Source organism: Pholis gunnellus, assembly GCF_910591455.1.
Source record: "Pholis gunnellus genome assembly, chromosome: 12".
Taxonomy (NCBI): Eukaryota; Metazoa; Chordata; class Actinopteri; order Perciformes; family Pholidae; genus Pholis; species Pholis gunnellus.
The window spans coordinates 21,314,726-21,337,601 of record NC_136539.1 but is presented as its reverse complement, the minus strand read 5'-3'; the positions used below and the strand labels follow the sequence as shown (position 1 = coordinate 21,337,601).

Here is a 22,876-nt window from a genome sequence, read left to right as displayed (position 1 = left end):
TCACCCCCTCAGTGCCGTGACAGAGTTTGTTAAAGGGCCAGCTGCGGGGAAAACATACTAAAGATCGACACAGAGCTGCACAGTGGGCTGCTGGGGCAAACGTCAGTGTCACGTTGACTTTCCCTGGACTCTAAAATTAGATTATTACACTGTGAGAACAAATTGGATTTAAACTGTGCCACTGGCATTGAAACAGTGCATAATTAATACAAAGATAAAGTTCATTTTAGCAGCATAGTAATGGAACCGATTTGTGTTTCAGGAGAGTGATGATGAAGAAGAAAAGTATCTTAAGGAAATTAATATGATCATAGAAATTACAGAAGTTAAATACCTAAAATCTTATATAGCACCAGCATCTAAAATACCAATTATCAAGCATTACTGGTAATCTTTAAATGCTTACATTTTAGTTGTTTGTTCACTCTCTTTTAATATTTAAGTATTACATAAATAACAATAATTAACTTCCATAAGCAATTATATTTGCACACAACCTGATCAGGTTTAGGAGACTTATTCACTGAAGAGGAAAAGAGGTGACGATGAGGTTAGTTAATCAGTTTATCCCCTTTGTTCAGAGCCAGAAGTCTTCAGACAAGCACTGGTTCAATCAGCACATGATATGTACATTTATTGACCCAGAGGATAATGATTCACTTTGATGAAAAGTCTCTATTTCCTTTTTATGATTTGGATTTTTCACACTGTATTAATTCATTAAAATGTGTATTCACTGCATGTATTTTATTTTACAACATCAAAGTCTAAATCTTTGTAGGAAAATCGCAAATATTCCTTTGTGGAGGGCTAGAAGTACACATAATTATTTATATTGTGTCTAAAAATAGTGGAATTAGCATATAAAATTACATTTAAAATGTGTGTAATTTAAGTTAATACTCAGAGCACGACCTCTTCAATAGCTACCTATCACCACCTCTTTGGTCCATTATAAAGTATGTGGTTTTTTTTACCACTCTAACATCTAAAAATTAAATTGAGATATTTTTCATGGCAGTTTGCTGAGAGGTAGCTCCACCGAAGATGAACCATTTTAACCATAAACTTCCCTTTCCGCTTCAAACGGTCAATGTAAGACCTGAGGAGGCTCAAAGTAAAGCAACATGGTCACTATGTTGTTCATCTTATCAAACAATGTTGGCGATCTGTGAAACTAAAACGACGGTTCTTCAATTGTAATAATTTTCCTTTACCTCCCAAAGTTAAAGTTTTAAAATAGCAAACCCAAAAAGTTTCCAAGTTGACCATAAAAAAAAAGACAAAGACATGTATGAGTGTGTGTGTGTGTGTGTGTGTGTGTGTGTGTGTGTGAAGGAACGGCTGTTGGAGCCCCAAAGGTTAGAGGTCATGAATAAATAACCTTTGTAATTATCACCTCGAGTCCCCAAATTAGGAATCCCTTCATATAAACTCGGTGTCACTGCGCACACAGATTCCAGCAGCTGGTACGAAAAACTATAATCCCCGGCAAATCCCTGCAGCCGTGACGTGGATATTATGAGCCCGCTGCGGAGAAAAGACAAACACACATGTAGCTGTGACATCGGTCGTACAGAGCTATCTTTGTTGGTCGTCCCACAGGTCAAGGGGCCAAAGGCAAACGGCTTGTCTTTCAGGATATAAACTCCGCTTGGAGATGTAAAGGCGCTGAAAAATGCGGAGGTGAAAGAGGGCTTAAAAATATCCCCTGTCAAATTCAATCGCACATGTGCGTGAAGCATTAAATAGCAGAGGACATATCTCAAAAAGCAGCAGCCTGCAGGTCCACCGTACGGCTTGCACCTCTGCGTTGGTGCGGATGTGGTGGGTGGTCACTTGGAGGCGTGTGGAGAGTGAGCACATTGTGTTGCTGTTCTTACTCTTTCCTTAAATAAATGTGCCATATGCAAAAGGGGTGACATGCTGCTTGTGTACATACCTCTCTCTCTCTCTCTCTCTCTGGATGAGTGTGGGCGTTTGTGAAGGCAGGGCGAGATTTACAGCGCTAATCTTACTTGTTCCCTAGAAGACTATACACTACTTGTAGGTTAGTGTGACACTGCCATTAAAAGCCGGGTCAGCGGTGCTGCTGCCAGTGGGCGCAATGTGAGCTAATCCTGATCCTGAGAAACCTTCAGTCAACCAGGATCCTTCGTGTGCGCGGCGCACTTTACTGGGCCGACAATCGGACACAGATTTGAGGTTCAAAGTTAAGTTTTGACCTCGGAAACGTCCAGGGTGTAGTTCCCCTGATTTCCTTTTTTTTAAAGTATTTTGTTGATACGAGTGACAGCAGAACAACTACAAGGCCCATGTAGGGAATCTCAATCATGCAATACGGTCATAAAACTCCTACTAAACAAACCTTGTGGTTAGACTGTTTTCTAAACACTGTTTTTGTTAAACTACAATACACAAACTAAAACATGTAAATATGAACACGGAGCCTTTTTTTCTATAAAGAATTCAAACTCATTTGTATTCGTAGTCCTCAGTCCCATCAGTGAGCCCGACCTTTAGTCCCATCACAGCCGAAAATACCCGCGGCTGCGATGAAGCTCAAGTGGGTGAGAGCATTGTAATCAAGAGTCTTGGCAGTCTGTCCTAGCTTGTCTGTCAAAATGCACATTTCCAAAAGAGTTAAAATGGGGGAAGTAGTGCCTCTGGGCGCAGGATGCTCTCTCACTGAGGGACAAGATGTGACTTGCCTGCTATTAATAGCACTTTGGGAGATAATTCCTGCCTTGTTATCTTTGCAGCCGTACTCAAGAAGCCTAGCCAAAGGCAGGCTCTTCTGAGGCTCCGAGTTGTATAACCACGCTTTCTTTTATTATCTCTCCCTCTTGTCTCTCTCTCCCATTCTCAATTCAATGCCTCCATCTTCTTTTGACATTTTTCTCTTTTCATCTTTCGTTCCCTCGCTCTGCTTTTACTGCCATCTGTGAGAAGCTACCGGGCCCGCAGATCAAAGGGCAAAAAGATAACGAGGAGCTACAAAACCTTCAATTTGTTCTTTTGGAATTAAGGGATTTCTCCGACTATTTCCTTTTGAGGTTCAAGATTTGAACTCGACGAGACAAAAACACACCTGAAACCACGCTAGCAGCTCTGTGTGGCTAAATGCTAACCATGACAATGCTTGTATTTTGGTGTTTAGCTGCTCCGATGTTTGCCGTCACCATTTAGTGTAGTGTGCTAGCATGCTAACATTCTTTACGTAGTGTTAGTACATCTGAACATTATCATTAGTTTTGCAGGTTTTTGGTCACAAACCAAAGTATTGGACACATTTTAAGCTGATAACGCCGCTAGAGGAAAAGTTCATTCATCCTGCGGCAAAAACTACTGAGCTATCTTAAATAGTAGTAAAAAGCACACAAACAACAGTACAGCTACACATTATTCTAGAGCTTATTCTATTTTTAATAGAGGACTTGCGTTGTTGTTATTTTTAACAATAACTTCAGCATTTTTCAATCTGGACCCTATTTTCCCACGTTTTTGTGTCTCAGTGACTAATGGAAACAATGTGATTAACAACGTGATCGCTCGGGCAACTCCTCACCGTCAATGCCCCGACAGGCTCAGATTGTTATTATAAGTGTCTGACTACATCCTGGAAAGAACCCTACAGAGCTTTTCTTTACCCTTTGCTTTCTGTTTGCTGTTCTGTCTGTTTGTTTGTTGTGTTAGAGCACAGAAAGCGTAGCTTAGCGTTATATCTAAAAAGATTTCCAACGTCATGCTGAATATTTAGCAGACCGGATCAAGTGAAAGGTAAAAAACAAAGGTGATATTTCTCCCACAATGTTGTCACACACATATAATAACAATCTGCGCCCGTCAGTGGCAGAAACGAGCACTTTTAGTGGACGTACATTGACGGTGAGTGATAACATTGCAGCCTCGTTAGCGTCTGTAGCGCTCTCAATCAACACTGGAACAATTCTATTCATTGCTGTGACACAATGAGGAAATAGGGCCTCCTCCACCACTGACCTTTCTAAAGTTTGAAATGTTGTGTTTTTCTTAACACTGCATTAGAAAAGAGTTGCTCCTGTGTTTGTGTCACAGGATTGCATTACCTGATATAGTTGGATGTTGTTTTGGTTTACCTAAACTCTGGAGAGTTCCTTCTTCAATCCATTATCTCATAGTTTGTTCAATCTCCATCAGACTGTTTAATGTCATCAGTGGCTCACAGTTGTTGTTGTTGTTGGATGTATTTGTCTTTAAATGATTCATGAAGATAAATAAATCAGGTTCCTGTGTTTATCAGGCACCATGTAACACATTCTAATTAACTCACCAGTGAGTTTGTATATGTTTGTAAAAGCAGAAGCACTGTATGGAGTTCAAAAGGCCAACTCCAATCACCTGAAGTAGAAATCCACGAGTGGCATTTGTTTAAAGTGAATTTGGAAAAGAAAAAGTGACAACATTCATTTTTCTATCACCTTGTTTATTTGGTAAAATGTTTCGTCCACGAAAATGCCAACAAACCGTGAGGGAGACGTACTGTACAGACAGACACGGGGCAGACTGCAGAGGCTGGATATATTGATTTTTCAACCCCTTTCATCTAATCAGGTCCTGGACTACGCAGGGGGGGGGGGGGGGCGGTCTGTCCTTGACCCCCTGTGGGCTGAAAGTCCCCCACCACCACACTGACCCCCGAGGGGGAACAGAAGGCTCACATCACAGACGTAGAATTCATAAATTTGATAACTTGATTAAATGTCATCTTGGTTATATACAGGAGGTTAGGGTTTTTCTTTTTTTCTACTCTGTAATAATCCCCTAATGCTGTATGGGATCTGTGCGCCGCTCTGTAAACTCTATTTCTATGATCTGATGACTTGAACGTACATGTAGAGCAGCAACACGCTGCAGGGGCTCTGCTGTTTCTGTGCTTCTGATGTCACTCAGTGCTGCTAATCTGTCCCAGGACGAGATCTGGATCACACTAGTTAGGACTGTAGAGCCATTTCTGCCTCGGAGGACTGAGGGGGGGGGGGGGGGGGGGGGGGCTGTGATAGTTCCACACTGGGGAAGCAGATGAAAACACATGACTGTGACTCGGTTGACGAATGACAGTGCTGCTAATTAATAACACGGCGTTGTGTGGTGGTTGTAATAATCACCCCCAGATATTAAATATCATACAGTAACGTGTCACGACTTAAAAGACTGGTTTAACATTAGATAGGAGAGAATCCCATGTTAAGCATTCAAGTCATTAAATAACTTAAGTATGTGAAGTCAGAGCGTCTTTAGCTTCTGTACTGCGACATATTCCCCAGTGAAACAGAATATTCAGTGTACAGTTACAAGTAGGCAGTAACCTGCGGGTCTAAGTCTGGTTGTATAGAAGTCTATGAGAAAATGACTCTACTTCTCTCTTGATTTATTACCTCAGTAAACATTGTAAACATGAGTTTATGGTCTCAATCTCTAGTTTCAAGTCTTCTTCTATACAGCATGATGTTCATTTAGAGTCAAACAGACCATAAAGCAGGGAACGCTACTGTGATTGACAGGTGGCTACCGCTACCAGAGCCGTATACGACGTCTGTACGTTACTTCTCTTCAGTCTAAATATGTTCCCTCTGTTGTCCCTAAAGGTTGCAGATTGATTGGTTGATTGATGGATGTCATGATATTATTGGTTGAAATATGTTGGTAATGGCTTCAGTAAGCACACTCCATATTTTATTTTACAGACAGAAAAGATTATTTGATTTTAATAAATGCCAAGGTATTGATTTCTTGTCATTTCTCGTTGGGTGCACAATATGACCGGGGATGTGATCTAAAAGGGTTTTATGTTTCATCTCGACTTGAAGATAATTGTCTGACATTATATCCATTGAACTTGTGTTTAATTGCGTTGCACGACAACTTAAGCTTCCCGCTGCTTCCAGTCTTTATGCTAAGCTAAGCTAATTGCCTCCTAGCTTCAGGTCTGTGTACGCACTGACGTGACAAATGAATTCATTAATTTGTTAAAATATTTCCCAGAATGTCAAACTATTCCTTTTCGGGAGAAATCTAACAGAAGTTCATTAGATCTGGTGTATGTATGGCATTTCTGGTTATTTTTTCTTGAGTTTTTTTTTTTCTTCTAATGAATAACATGACTGCTGAGATATTTCCAGTGTGACTACAATACTTGTCATTTGACAGAGACTAAAACCTCACGGTGAGGCAGGTTTTAGTCGGACTGCTCTCCTGAGTCATTCAATTTGAGCTTTAAGAGTCACACGAGGAGGAATCACAGATGCAGAGAAACCAACAGTAGCTTGAGTAGACGGGAGAGTCGTGTGTTTAATAAAAGGTTTGCTTTTTTTTCTTCAACAGGAAACCTGCCTGGTAACTAAGCATAGAGCCGGTGGCTGAATGTGACACGCTTGTTGTCCCTTTACTGAGAGTTGCTAAACATCTTTCTCAAAACCAAACCAACAACAAAAGTTTGACCATGGCTGGACTTTTCTTTAAAATGTATTGAACCTGGTGAACTACATGGGCCTTTTGACAACTGATCGGTTATCAAATATCTAAAATGTAGTCAAATAGAACAAAGGATAAGGCTGGTAATATTCTATATTTTTATTATTGCGAACAAATCCCATGAAACCACCAAAACCAACAAGTATTGCATGTGTAGCAGAGCCTTATACGGATTAATCTTTACTACTTTTTGTCCAATGAGCTATAAAAACCACGAGTGAGCCACAGCGTTGCACGGGGTGACATGTTGCTGCATTTCAATGGACAGGCGCGCTGCAGTCAACCCCGCTTACACCTTTCTGCGGACACGTGTACTCGATAGAAGACCAAATGTGTATCAAATTCACCCTTTACTCCAATTTTAACACTTTTTGAGAAAAAATCTGCAGTGCCCTTCTGTTTAAGGACATCACAGAGCCTTAAGAAAATAAATAAACATGTGACCTATTTTATCTTTAGATGTAAGTATTCAGAACAAACAGACCGGGTAACGCATTGTTGGCTTTCATGGGATTTGTCGCTTTCTCTTTAAAGAGAACTTGCTCCAGGAAACTGAGCCTGCAGATAAAGATGGACACAGATATCATCCCTCCCCTGTTTGATAATATAGGTCAGTAGCAGCAAATCACACCATTACTACGATGGTAACCAACCTCTGCTGCTAACTGAAGGTTAGGATGACACAGAAAGCACCACGCTGGGTTGCCAAATATTGACAGAATAGTCTACGTTTTGCTCGTGGGCCAGCTGTCATTTCTAGGGCAATGTGTTGCAACAAATAATCCTCCTTTCTTTTGCGATTGAATGATTTACTTTTCATCCCGTGTGAGCACTGTGCAGAGCTGTGAGCACAGAGCGGATCCATTTATTTGTTAAGGCAATTGATTACTTCAAAAGGACAGGAATAGACATGAATGGTGACACATATTGGAAATTCACTCAGACGGGCTCCGCGTGGGCATTCGTGTCGCTGCCCTTTCCTTCCACAATAAATCCCGAGTGGATGTTGTAATGGTGGAAACTTCTTCTGGGAATTCTACTTTCGGTTCTTTTCAATGTAACGAGACGGCTTCTTCCGTGCCGTTTCTTGCACATGATTTCTAAACATGCTGCTGTCAAAAAAACAAAAAAATAAAATAAAACCACAACATATAAATAGAATCGGATAAATGGAATTTTTAAGCAAAGAAATAAAGTTTGAATAGTCTGATCCACACTCTCCTCTTTGTTCACTCTCCTTTTGTTTCAGCAGGCATGCGGTGATGTAAGTTAACCTCAACTAAAATATTAAAAACAAATATATACACTTGGTAATATAGCTGTCTAAAACAATTCTCTCAATAAATGTAAAGTTACTGTAAACATGCACTCTTTTCCCACTGAGTTCTCTCGGCACCCAGGCTCCATTATGCACAACTACAAATTAAAGGAGAACATGATGTGCTGTGTTTCTTGTCTTGTGGCGTTCCCACAGTGCTGCAATGCCAGTTGTGTCCAATGGCTTTTAATTGGTGTATATTCAAACATAAACCATTGAGAGGGATGACAGGGACACATGGCTAACCTGATCTAGTTGATGATTGGAGGAACCCAAACTCACACCTGAGTGGGGGTAAATATCTACAGTGTACGAGGACACATCCTGTCTGTTTTCATGGGGCCTGGGTGCAAGAGTAACGACTCAGTGCATTTTAAAGGGAGATAGGGTATAAAGGCTTGAAAAGCCTGACCCTACAGCGGAGCTCAGGTTGTACCATCAGGACGTCCCAGCAGTCTCCCTCCGCCCTGCACTCTTTAACACTTACATTTCAGCAGGGAGCAAGGCAGCTTTCCACTCACGTCTAACTCGCATCACATGCGGATCGCTCGAGTGTTAACATTCACATTCTCTTTGAGAATCTTCTCAGTAATCCTCTTGAGCATTAAAAGTTCATCCTTGACTTCGCAGTAAACCGCGTGTGACGAAATATTCTCATTACCTTTACCTACAACCTTTTTCTGAGGCCGATATTGATGTTTGAGAGTTTAAAAAAAGGTTACGATGTATCACATTCTGAGCACAAACGTGTTAACCTCGTCACCGCGAACACATTAGCAATCTGACATTAGCATCTAGCTCGACGCATAGCTATACTTTAGCACAGCCCAATAGTTAGCATGACTGTAGATTATTTTTGTTAAATTCCCTCAAACACAAAGTATCAGTACATTCTTTACTGCAACTTGTTGTTGGCTGACATGTATATATATATATATATATATATATATATATATATATATATATATATATATATATATAATAAGCTTCATCAGTGGTCTAGTTTGACTTTCAAGCGTTTGCTAACCAAGACTATGTAGCTCCATGTGAACCATGAGATTATTTTGTCACACACGTTGTAATTTTGATGCTTTGATGATTTGTTGCTCCCGTTTCTTCTACAAGCGAGCAAGAAGCCAAGCCGGGGAGAGAAGATGATGCAACACTCAACCGAAACCTCAAACAATGTGAATGAGACAAAAGTGGAAAAACTGCCTTCAGAGAGCGACTGCAGCAACTCTGCACGGCGAAGAATACTGATCTGAACTCCTCTAAGCTAAGATTTCCACATTAATAACAATGATATATTCAAACACATTTGTGTGTACAGTATTTGTGAGCTACTCTGCTACTTTCCAGAAATATACATATACTCTTTCAGCACACACTACGATACGTAATTTGCCATATTGTGGGGACAGTAATATGGATACATTCTTTATAAACACTGAACTATAAGCTCTCTGGCCAACAGTTTCTGACTGTCATATCTGTCTTCCATCAAACACAATCGCATCTTTATTTGGTGTCGATAAACAAACCATGAATGCATTAAAGCAGTCGGGGCAGGCTCTGGGATTTGCACTCTTGACAGCACAGTTGACATTGTGAGTTGATGTTTGACGCAGTAATTAGGCGTAGGGTTTCACTGGAGGATAGACCCTCCCTGAAATAGAGGGATAAATTTAGTTTCCCTGTCAATGCTCTGGTAAATAAAAACCCTGAGGGCCCTGCTGTTATACCCTTGAGCGGACTTATTTCAATCCTTGACCCACTAAAAGTGTCCAATGGCACACGGTACACAGGAGCTGCTGGATGGTAGTGTCGATCCTTCGGTTGTGCTGCCAAACGGACGCGTGCACGGTGCGGACATCTTGGACACGGCAGTAGTTCTGTTCGCTTGGGAGACGCACTCCACACATGCTCAGTAGCCTGCTTGGACAAGTCCGGACAGGTTCCGCGCAGTCGCAACAAATTGCCGATACGAGGTCGTCCACACAACACGTACACCCCTCTGATGACGGAATTAGTTTCTTAAACTTACTACAAGGAACTTTCATTCTGTGTTCATTCTGGCGGCCCCTGTGGACAAAAGCAGAAGCGCTTCCATGAGCACCCGCCGCTTTGTGTCGAAAAGATGCAGCTGCCGGACCTCATTTTACTGCAGCAGGGGTCTGACAGTATGCCCCCCCCCGCGCAGTCCTGGTTCTTGTTCTCCCGTGCCTCCCTTCCCTCCAGCGGACTCAGCAGTACGGCCTTGGCCTCGGCCTCCAGCAGCGAGGTCGTCAACGTTGGCTCCCAGGAAGCTAGCGGTGAACTCCAGGTGCCTCCCGCTGTCCCCAGTGTTGAGCGAAGCCGGATTTGGGTCTGGTCGCTGGAGTCTGAGCTGAAGATATTTCTGGCGAACCTGCATGCTGTAAAACATTTTGTCTCATGTCGTGAGGATTTGGACCTGACGACAGGCGTCAAGAATAACGATGTAGAAAGGGCCAGTCCTCTGGCTGATGGTCTCGTTTGCTTATGTAGGTCATATAGGGGCATCAGTATTACACCGAGTCTGTTAAAAGTTCCTTGTAGTAACTTAAAGAAAGCTCCACTCTCTACTTTCTACCTAGACTCAATTCACACAGTGATGACTGTGCACAGCTGGACAGGAACTTCCTCTGCCTGAAGTCTACCGCCAGATCATCTACACGGTTTGTAAATATGGTTTAAAGGATGTGTTTTTGTAGGCCAGTGATGCTAAGGGACCCAAATAAATCCCTGCATGTTTCAAACCATTCCAGGCCACTGTTACGCCCCACTGCCGTCAACCCACAAAGAAAATAAGTCAATAATGGATGAGGCTTCTCCTCTACCGTGCTGTCAGTCTGTGGGGAGGCCCCCGGAGCTTGTGCTCTTACAAGCAACCGCTGTTTAATTATTCATACAGGTGTTTTAACGAAGAGGCAGATCTTACTCTCTATTTACTCACCGGCCTTGTAAACAACCACGATTACTGCCACACGCTCTCTCTTTTTTAAATTTTTTTTACCTCCTTCTCTTTCTCACTGTAGTGCGTTTGGAGCTCTTTCGTTCTCATAAGGACAACACTTTAACTTTCCTTCCCCTCACGATCGCTTGCTGTACTTTGTTCAAGGGCTGCGAGGGAATCCCGGCAGCCATAGTTGAGTTTCGCGGGCAGTGCGGTACTTGCACATGGACGATGGTTACACAGGAATAGGTCGGTACTGTTTACTGAGAGTCTTTTCATTTTGGGTGCCATCACTGCTGGTTCCTTTGGGGAAAAATTGTAGGCATCCACGATGTGATCCTGTTGATGATCTTCCCACTTTCACTGGTACTACCTAAACAGTGGGTGGCATGTGTGTGTGTGTGTGCATATATATATATATATATATATATATATATGTGTGTGTACTGTGTCTGTGTGTGTCTTTGCGTGCATGCATGTGTCCTAGTCGCGGCTCCGGTTACGTCTCTTGAAGAAAAAGAACGGTGTCTTCTGAGGCGGACCCAGTAAAATGGGGACCTGGTTCATGTGTGTGATCCTGATCTGTAAGAATCAGACAGAGAAGGACAAAGTGAGGATTCAAGGTTTGTGCAGCAAAGTGTTCTCAATATCTCTTTTTTGACGAATTCACCAAGTTGATAAGTCATCACGCCTTGGCTCTTCACAACAGACTGTTATAAAATCACTCACTCAACCTTGAAAATGGCCTACATTACAGAACAAAAAGTGTTCTATCTTCCGCCTCCGTGAAGGCCGACTGTGACTCAATGAAAAGTGGTTGAAAATGGCGTGAGGATGAATAGATAATGGTTGATTTCCTCCTTTTCTATGAAGAGTAAAGTCGGACTGAGATATTTGATGGCATGATTGTGTTGGAGGTTGAGGCTGGGGGTGTGTGCAGAGGAGGAAGATGAACAAAAGATCAAGGACGAGAGCCAAGACAAAAGCTGAATGACACTCAATCTAGGTCCGGCCTACAGCTGTCATGGATAAGAAGCTGGGATGCTTGTGCCGCATTTCCACCGCATGGTGCGTCGCTAGACAACACAACTCGCTCGTCTCTCTTCAGTTTTCCAGGCTACAAGCAAAGCTGAGTAGATTCTACAACGCGGAGTTAAAATACTGCAGACCTCTGATTGGTCAGAGAGACGTCAGCTCACAAAACTACACTGCACAATTGACAAAGTTCCTCTGGTTTGGTTGCCGATGAAAGGATTCAAGAATCTCGTCTACACCGAAGGGGTGCTATCAACAGTGGAACACAAAACTGAAAACCGTGCAATCATGCAGTGGAAATGAAACATTGCAAAATAGTAGAAATGGGTGTCTCTGGAAGAAAATACCTATACATATGGGACCTCTTGGGACTAAAGGGGTCTTTGAATTTGATGACATGCTGTCAGCCCCATGAGAATCCCTATCTTAGCCCAATTTCCAATGATTCTCATTTAACTCTCACCGTGCAGGGGGGCTGCATCCAGGGCTCCCCATCGATCTGCATCGGCAGCCGCCGGGACGTCCTATGAAGAGAGAGAGCAGAAGGATGAGCAAGAGAGGCGGGAGGAGGGCAAGAAAGAGAGGGAGAGAGAGAGAGAGAGAGAGAGAGAGAGAGAGAGAAGGGGAGGACAGGGTGGGGTTGGAGGTTGTGAAGGTCAGATCACACACACCTCTGAGGCACGAGATGCCTGTTCACATTGCCCCAGGACAGGGTCAAACACTGCACCCTTTGTTCCCATGAGAGCCATTCCCAGACTGGCCCCCACTCTTTAAACTCACAGACCCACTGTATATGTACACACACACACACACACACACAAGCACACACACACATTCAAAGTTGGTTTAAGACTTCCATGCATGCCTCTCCGGCTACAGAAACACAGCATGGGAGAATGACTGTGATGAATGCTCTTTTTAATCTGGTCTAGGAAAGTATTCGGGGCAGAACAACTTGTAAATGTCACTTCTTTGGTACAGTAACTGGCTCACTGGATGATGGGCTCAAATGGGCTGAAACAACAAACACTTTGTATGGAAAAAGAGTGCATTTGAATGTTTGAATTCACATTTTTTTCTCCATATATGTGTCAGCTTTCAACATTTATACGTAGATCTGTTAACGTATAAGAGAGTCTTTAGTGTCCTGGAACCAAATCCAAACGCACGATAAAACTATAGTGTACATATAGTGTATACAGACATTTCTTATCCTGTGATTGTGTGACTCACTTAGTAAAGTATGCATTTATAAAATATATAATTGATGTTATTGGTTGGGATGCTGCAGGGATTGTAGACTTCAAAAACACTCAAGAGGAATACATTTTTGATCATACATGCTTTGAATGGAGATGGATGCGTTCTGTGAAAGAAAGTACAGCTTCCAGTTGGTTGACCAGAAGGAAGATGAAGGAAGGGGAGGGTGTCGTGACACAAGGCAGACAAAGGGAAAGATGGAGAACAGAGATCAGAAGACGAGGAGGATGGAGTCACATGGAGGAAGACGGGAGGTTCTGACCTGATGGTGACGTTGGCACACTGAGCCAGTCTGCGTCCGGCACTCTTCAGTCCAGTGTAGATCTGTCCCATCTCTATCGCCCCTTCTAGGCCAACCACCTCCACCAGCTGGTCACTGAAGTCTGGATGGAGAGAGACAGTGAAACAGAGATATGTTACGTTATGTTAAGTTATAGGCTCTTTGCTTAACCCAACTCAAAAATAGAGACACAAGAGAAGTTCATTATTTACACTGAAAACACATTTTTTCACAGAAGTCTGCCGTTTTACAGCCTTTTCTTCTGAAACTCAGGAAGTGTACTAGTGGTGCCGAGGCGAACGCAGAGGCGAACGCCTTCCCAAGCCGTCAAACGTGGCAGACCGGTCATTGGCCTTTATGCGTCAAACTATGAAGCTCTGCGTGGCCGTCGTACACACAGGACCGTCACCCAGTATACCGATGTTCATGTGAAACCACGAGTCACCTTTGACTCATTTCAAGTCACGTGCGTAAGTTAACTTAATGTAACATTAGCGGTGACAGTGAACTGAAACGGTAAACGATAAATAATGAGCTGAAACTCAAAATATAGCTCCGTGAAGCTGAGCGGAGCCGCTTGATCAGCTGATAATTCTCTTTCGCCTCATCACTACGAGCAACCTTGTTTCACAGTGTCACATATTCACATTACCATGAAAAATATAGATTACAGCCACTGCACAGGGCAGTAGAGTGGGATGTTGACCGTGTTAAACGGAGAACAATACAAGTTCACTGTGACGATGAGATCACCAAACCTATTAATAGCCTCCCTGTAATCTTTTAATCTATGAATTCCCCTTTGTGTTCTCTCTCTGTTTGAACAGCGCGATGCCCACTAGTCCGTATTTACAGACGTGATCTTAAAGGTCAGCGATGATGTTATTTGACATTTCTCCTTCAACACACGTTAGCTCATAAGAAACCTAATGTGATTGAGGAGTTTATGTGTGCTGCATTGGCTCCGGCAGCTTCACAGGTTTTTTACAAATGAAATCTTGAGAAATGTTTCGTCTTCGCAGCCGGTGTGATAATTTGTGAGGTGCTGCAGCAGAATCAAATCTCATGCAGGCTCAGCTACAGTAATTAACTGTGGTCGTGTCCGAACATCGTAACAGGAACCAAGCTGACATTTTAAGCTTTTATTGTTGTTTTAATGTCTATATGTTCTCTTCATTCTCATTGTGTTCATTCTGATTATTGGACAATATGTTCTGGTGTTACACACAAACACAGACTCGGACTTGAGTCAAACCTCTGCCTCTGTGACCCGTTGTCCGTGGCTGATCATTCAGGTAAGCGCAGCGCTCTGAGAGTTGATTACCTTGATTCAGGCCGGCGAGCCGCCAGCTGATTCCAGTTCTTTTATCAAGCTCGCAAAAAAAACCCCAACTGGGTTTCCCCCAATCATAGGAGTCTTAAAATGTCAAAGAAAAGACTCAGCAACTCTGAAAGCTGCCGTCCATTAAATCCCCAATGTGTGACCACTTTTCTCATGATTACGTGTTCCTAATGTTAATGCCAGACAGAAAATATCAGAAAGAATAACAGTCTACTAAAGGCTCGAGCAGAGTTCACTTTAGTGCAAGAAGAGAAAAAAGAAAGAGTTTGTGAGAGGCACCCAAAGGAACCGGTCAAACCGTTCCCCGAGGGTCTCAATCCTCAGACAAGCTCCGACCGGCGGCGCTGCCTGCTGGGACTGTGTCCGTCTGTTACAGCGTAAACAACGTTAATCATTTCCCAACGTCGTCGGTCTTCGCTGGCCCTGTTTGGCTTCGTTTCAAGCTACAAACAGGAAACAGTTGCATACTTCCGTTTTTTTTTGCTCCGGAGAGGAAATTTGTTCTGCAAAAGAACTGATGCAACACGGGGCCCCGGGGCAAGTCTGACTCATGACTTTTCACGCTCTGAAGGATTTAAGAAAAAAAAAAAAAGGTAAACATTGTGACACAAGTACAGAGAATTCGTTTCGTCTATTCCTTCAATAAACTCCTGTCTGCACTGTATCTGTTGGAAAAGGTATCTCTCGGTTAATTTCCATCTCTCCGTCAGTTGTTCTCGCTGTGGCCTTTAGGAAGTGCTGATATTTCCGTTGCATATAGCTTCAAAAGAAGGATTGAGGTTTATATGGGAATGAGTTTGCCGCAGCTGAGTCACTGGCACTCTCTTTAATATTTCAAGATGACAATTCAAAAGAAAATGTCAGAGCAGAGTAAGGAACAAACATTTTAAAGTCATACTTCAGTCCGTCAGTAGGAATGAGACGCTCGGGGCTCACGCGTCGGTGCAGACGTGCTCGTTAGGACGAGAAATACACTGCAGCAACTAGAGATGCATTACATGGAAATATGTGCATCAATATCAAAAGGTTCAGTTCTGGTTATTTATTTAGCAATATTAGAGTTCTAGTTGGTATTGTGATGAATGTTGATTTAAGATTAAAGATCTAAATGCAGTTTCAAAGCTTTTTTTTTAACACATTTTAGATCATTTATTCTATAAATTAAAGTTCTGAATCTGTAATAACTGTCTATTTGGGCAAAACAAAAGCTGTGAATACAACAATCACACCTTTTATGTTTAAGGGAAACTACCTGATGAATGTAAGTGTAAGATTCACTCTCTTTAAGCTCTGCTTCTAGATATCTGACTCTTCAGAGGATGAATTATAACAGAGGAGTTCCGGGCTGTTGAACCTAAAAACACTGAGCTGAGATGAGCTGCAGAGTTAAAGGGATAGTTCAGGTCTTTTGAAGGGGGGGGGGGGGGTGTGTGGGTGAGTGCATTACTTTCAGTAGACGGTGGTCCAGTTTCATGAAGCAGACCCGGGAGCACGGGAGCAAAGTAATGTACTGCTGTGGAGTAGGGCAGCAGCACAAAAGAAAGCACCACACAAAAACCTCACTACCAGCCGGAGTGAATGCTACATTTAGACACGAAACTCATCTATAGTGTCTTTGTCAACAGAGTCTAGTGACTTCGCAGAGAGCATAGATACGTTTCTCTTATTACTTCTATTTCTCTTTCGGCCGGCCTTCCTGTCAGGTGGCTAAAATTCGTTTTGCTGCTGCCCCCCCGTCCACAGCAGTACATTGTTTTGCTCTTGTGTCCGTACTCCAAACTGGGGGAGAGCCGACTAGAGAGCCGCCATCTACTGTAGAAAACACACTGATTATTGCCTTTCACATTACACAGTCATTTCATCTATTGTTAAAGTTACGGTGAGGAACTTTTGACAGGTCTCCGTTCTACTAATGCCTCTTTACGACCTACGTAACAACGCTCCACGTGGCTGGAGGCCCAGGCTGTATTGTTGGGCCCGCTGGAGGGACGAGAGGCCCGGGAGAACCAGAACCAGGACTGAGCGGAGCAGACTGTCAGAGCAGTTCTGTAGAGGGAGTCCGGTGTTTGGAAACACCACCACTTTTGTCCACAGGGACCGCCAAAACCATTACAAAATGAAAGTTCTCATAGTAGCTTTAATATAATATTATAGACAAGTGCAGCTTTAACTATATGCATCCCATCATAAGTATCTAAATGCTGTTTCAAAGCTTGCTCCACATTGTCAAGAATACAACTTCACACGGAATCATTTATTTATTAAGAACAAAAGAAAAGTCAAATGTTTATCAGAGTCTACAAAACACTGGAATCCGGACATAAAATGTATCTTTTACTTGTGAAATTAACTCCCCCAAGGTTTGTAAAAAACCTAAATTCCCATAAAAAATACTCTCGACATGATCGGAGTGTCTTATATGGCAGCCACAGTCCTGTATCACATCTTCATCATCCTCATCAAAAGCAGAAAGTATGCCTCATCTTTACGCAGCGTGCTACAGGCACCGACACATGTTCACCATATGAACCCCGCCGTCTCTGCGGGGCTTTCCAGGAAATAATTATAATAGGATTGGGCATCCATTAAGAAAAACGCTGGACAGTTGGGAGACTGAGGGATCAACAAGACCAGTGACACAATGGCTGCACACGACAGATGGGAATTAAAAAGGGGAAAGCTGGATGTGAAGATGGAGTCCTTTTTGTCTGTGTAAGTAAAAATGAAATCCAGTGTGTGTTGACATGTCCTATTTTAGGATTTTAAAACCGTTCTATTCATATATCCTTTTCCTCTTGTACTATGAAATTTATAAATCCCCCCTCCTTCGCACACCCACCCGTACACCTCTACTTCCTCCAAACACCAAAAATGGGCATGCCATCCTGCCAGAGTCCCAGTGTGAGAGCCCGATGGCAGAGGAGCCCACTGTGCTGGTTCTCACCTCACTGACGATTCCCGCCTCATCAGATCGCTGCGCTTTTTGACTCTCGGGCAACCGGCACTGTTACTTCTCAGCGAGGTAGAGCTAAGAATAGACCAGAACAGCCTCTTACATAACGCACACGGCCACAGTGCATTCTGGGACGGGATGGCAGTGCTTTGCCAAGCAGCGGGCAGCGAGAGCCGTCACTGCTGTGCTGCACTATTTTTCTCTGCCGTGCGGCAAAATCTGAAGTAAAATTCAGTTTCATTGTTTGAAAAAAACCAAAAACACGCTTTATATGGTGACACGCAAGAATATTTCTATACATATTATTCCACAATAGCTTTCGAGTGTTAAACTCATATTCATGATTAAAACCTAAAATATAAATATATAGAAGTATGGAAACTAGAAAGAGAAAGATGAAAATATGAATTAAAGGAGAATGGTGACTATATTCTATCTTTGAGTAATTTTCAACAAATCCCATGAAAAGACCAAAATAAACAATGCCCATCTGCTCTTCAACTAAATTGTCGTTTTTTGTCAGCTACAGCTATATCTGCTATGGAAAATCACGTCTCCTGTGAAAAATAACATCTTAAACCATTTTGCATTAATTCAACAGCACCCTGGCAGCCCGCCAGCTGCTGTTAATCTAACACAGACACCGACAGGTCGACCTTCTTCCATTCAGAAATACAAAACTATGAGCAAACACCTTTCAAAAACACGCCGGCAGAAAGAGATGATAAAATGTGATTTCAGTTGGGCTTTAAGATGTCCAGTTAAACCGAGAGGAGTTTCTTGTGGCTCTATATCAGAAAGAAGGGTCCCAGAAAGGCGAAGGTCTCTCTTCTCCCTAAACTAACAGTATTTCTGTAAAACAACCCCAACGGTCTGAAGGTTATTAGTATCTTTATGAAGCCTTGACGGTGTGTGTGTGGAATCAAAAAGAAATAAACTACAGCGCCCACGTTCATCGCAATGAAGGAACATGTCACTCAACAACAATGGAGCTCTGTGGCACAGAGGAACAAGCCATACCAGGCTTGGTATTAGCAGCATTTATTGCTGGTTTTAGTCTTTTCACGAGATTCATTGACATTCAGAAGAATGTAGAAGATCTCCAGACTTGTCCCCGCACGTTTTTTGAATGTAGTGGTTGAGCTATTTATAACAAGCCTTCAATTAGAAACTGAAAGACGAATTATAAATCCCCCCCAGAGGAGTAGCTGCAGCTTTCATTGTTCATCAGCTTGAGGTGTTAGGCTATAATTATTAGCAGGCATATTTGTGTATCCTTCCTCCGCCCACATGCCCCCCGCCCCCTCCCTCACCGGCCTGTTATTGTCTCAGGGTGGCCAGAGTCATGGCAGATGGTCAAGAGGAACGGCAGCTCACCTCGCCAACACCAACGGAGGTAAAGGTACGGGGGAGAGCACTTGGCCATTTGACAAAGAACACTATGTTACTATGAGACAGTGCAAAAATACACACACACACACACACACACACACACACCATGCCACTGAATCCTTACATGGCCTGTAAGCACCCAGATGGTGAAATTTCTGTTTTGTCCAGAAACCAAACCGTCATGAGAATTTTTCCAGAAGGGAGAAAGAAAAAAAAAAAAAAAAAACAATCATGGGAAAGAACAGATTGTAGAAGAATCTTTAAAAAATGTAATCTTTTCCCTTTCCCATCCTGTTTGAAAGTGATCGGCCTCTTTTAAGGATCATTTGTCATTCATTAACTTTGAGTAAATGTATCACTGGAAGGTCATCCACTCTCCCAGCATCCACTGAGAGCAACTCAGCGGAGCTTCATACAGGAACTATTTCCAGCCACGCAGACTGGTGGGGGTGAATCAAAGTAATTATAGTGTGCTTTTCTTTTCCTGCTGTGTGAGAAGAGCACAATACGCAGCCTCTGGATGCGATCGGCCCAATATAGCCTCATCATAGTGTGTCACAGCTTGACTGTTAGCGGGGAGGGTGGGCTGGTGATTTGTGGACCTTGGGAGGCAGGGAAGCAAGAGAAGGAAAGGTGAGGGGAGGGAGAGAGACGTGAAGGGGGGGAAGAGGAGGGGGGAGGAAAGAGTCGGACAAGCATGGAGAGAAAACAAATGAGTCACGGAGGGTAGAGACGCAACGTGAACCTGGTCAGGACATCCCTAAAATAGCAGGTTTCTAAAAAACAGAACACCAAGGTTGTGTCAAGTGTTGGGCAACTTATTTGACTCATTAACTCATTGCTTTACTAGTCAATCATCGGAAGAAGTAGTCAGTCAGCACGTCCCCGTCAAAGTTAAGCCAGATTTTCTGTGACATTGGGGGTGATATCTTAATTAAATAATTAATAATTTTTATTTTCTAGATAATAAAACAAAAACACCACATTCTGGTTTAACAAGGTCAGTCCACAGTTTGGAGATATTTACTATGGGCCGAACCTCCGGTTCTGAAAAGCGAAGCCGATGCGGAAGTGTCTAAAAGCTGCATTCTCTCTAGTGACCACCAGGGGGCGACTCCTCTGGTTGTATAGAAGTCTATGAGAAAATGACTCTACTTCTCTCTTGATTTATTACCTCAGTAAACATTGTAAACATGAGTTTATGGTCTCAATCTCTAGTTTCAAGTATTCTTCAATACAGCGTGATGTTCATTTAGTAAATGATGGTCCATTTAGAGTCAAACAGACCATAAAGCTGAGCATGCTTTAGGTCGTGGCGATCTGTCAATCAGGACAGAAAAAAAACACTCTAAGGAGTGTTTTTTACAGCATGTTTTTCACTAGCTGAAATTAGCATTAACAACTAGCTCTGATATGCTAACAGTAGGCTTCCTTGCCACACCCCTCTCGAGTTTCCACCCTCTCGTCCAAATATGGTCAAAACTTTTGTATTCCACAAACTAATCGGTGGCGTTACGGTGACAATGTCCACTAGTAGCGTAATTGAGTAAATGTACTTAGTTACTTTCCACTATTGTTCGTATAAGACAGAAAATAAGCAGACGTCCCATAAGTATTGAAGTGACTGAGCATTGCTGGGTTTAGTAACTGTATCGTAAATACTACATTTCACTGCACCATCCTAGTGAGCACTGCCGTCCCAGCACGGCGTATACAGCACACTCACAACTCCCCCCGGTTCAGCCCCTGGACTACTTGCGTGCTACATCCACTTTATTTATGTGCATCCTTTCCAGCTCAATCCACAGCAGGAAATTGAGGAAATCTGATCTTGGAGCAGGCAGGAAATAAACAGGGGAGGGGAGAGGTGGCGCAGAGATAAAAAGTTGAGGAGGGGCACGGTGACGGGACCGGGGCCGTCGTAGTACGTGAGTCCTGTTCCTGTCAGCGGCAGCTGTTATCTATCTCCATCCAGCTGACAACAACTGACTTTTGAACTCATTTCACTCAAAAAACAATCAGACAGGTCGACTCTCTCTCGCTCCACCACAGCACATTTGGGAACCTTAAGCTTATTAACGTCCCATCCACTGAGTGTAATTTACACCTTGACGTCAGAACAGTAGCCCCACTGAAAGATGAATGCTTGTTCAAAACGCATAGATATTAAGAGTTCAGGTGTGATTTCACCTCACTCGATATGTAAACCAGGTGTTTTGCTCCCCGGATAAAACTGAAATAAACAACCTTTTTGCTGAAAAAATTAATTTAGAGCGAAAATGGAAAGCTGTTTTCAATAGTTAACAGTGGAGCTCACAGTCTGCAGACTTTAACGGTTTTATAGGATAACTTCAGTGTTGGTTTGTAAGAAGTTTATGTTTAAAAAGAATATAGATTTACTCGGTCCTTATTGTATTGGTTAACTCGGACTAATATCGCCGCAGGGACTAACGCTAGTGTGGTGATCCAAATGAACATATTTCTTGGTTTTAGCAGGACACTTAATTCAGCTGCTGATAAAAACTTTTAAAACAAGCTGTTAAAACAAGCTGTTAAAAACAATAGACTTTCCTTCATGGATCTCCGAAAGCAGGACTTCTAACGTAGGACATATGGCGCAGGACGTGTAGCCATATATGGTATTATTGGGACATTACTCATTTACATTTCTCATGAACGCTCATTTACGCACAGGTGGCATTGGTCACGTGTATGCTGGTCACTTACACAGTAATCTGAATATGTCGTCGCCCACAGGACGAAAAAACGAAAGAGAGAGAATACAAAAATGTTCGTGCATGAGGTCCATTTGAACCTGACTCATCAGTTCTTACAGTACATGGGTACCTGACCTGTGATTGCATTTCTATGGCTGTTCAGATAATTTGGAGGACTGCTGTTTAAGCCGGGCAATTGCTGCAATGTTTCAATTTCAATGGAGCGTGCGACTGTGTTACAGTTATGTGTCACTACAGGCCGTCTCTGTGTGTCCGTCTCAGTTGTTGTTTCTGTCCATGCAGAACAAAAACCAGAGCTACACGGGGTGACTCAGAGGACCGAAGTTTCATCACTGAGGTCAGAAGCGCCCCGGGCGTTTTTCAGTCACTCTGGGTAACCCTGGCTGATTGCATTAACTGCGGCAAATGGATTTAAAAGCTTTAGTTTATTGCGCCAGAGAAAGCAACTGCCATAAACAATTAGTGGTATGATAAACATGCAGGCACGCATACACACGGACAGAGGCACGCTAGCGCGAAAAAACACACACACACGCACTGTACGGCACGCAGAAACCCGAGGCACAACAATGCATACCTCTCTGAAACTAGAGCACTCGTCTCCGAGTCCCGTTTCCAAATAGCATTAGCAAGAGAAGCTAATTTGATAAAAGGGTAGATCCTGGGGGAAAACTCTGGAGACCAAAACAATTCCATCACACACGTTCAAACGTGCACAAAGTGAACGAATTCACACAGAAATGTTCACGTGTTCGACTAAAACTGTCCCGACAAGTGAAGCGAGTGGTTCTGACTTCATACTGTTCCTTCATTAAATGCACATAAACATGTGGCTGCAGAGTCAAATTGGCTTAACGGGTCTTTTAGTCTCATATTGAGGAGAGGGAAACATGGGAATGTTGCAATAATAATCAGGGTATTTCTTTATTTTGTAACATTATCTAACCGAGACCACCATGAAATATAAACCCCTGGAAATTGTGATGCAGTCCAATAAAAACGCAAAGTTGTCGATAAACTTATAGAACATAACATTTGTAAATATAGTCGCCACTTGTGTCAGAGAAGAGA

General features: G+C 42.8%; 1 protein-coding gene across 1 annotated transcript in view; it reads right to left on the bottom strand.

Annotated features, from left to right (window-relative positions):
• Positions 1-11,279: 11,279 nt before the first annotated feature.
• The window catches only part of dgkg (diacylglycerol kinase, gamma), a gene marked incomplete at its 5' end in the record, with an annotated part of 67,845 nt that continues 56,248 nt past the window's right edge, over positions 11,280-22,876 (bottom strand). Inside the window, 3 exons of the mRNA XM_079170677.1 lie at positions 11,280-11,387; positions 12,304-12,364; positions 13,363-13,483. Of these exons, the coding sequence (XP_079026803.1) occupies positions 11,289-11,387; positions 12,304-12,364; positions 13,363-13,483 (281 nt within the window). The 3' untranslated portion in view covers positions 11,280-11,288. The remainder of the gene's footprint in view (positions 11,388-12,303; positions 12,365-13,362; positions 13,484-22,876) is intronic.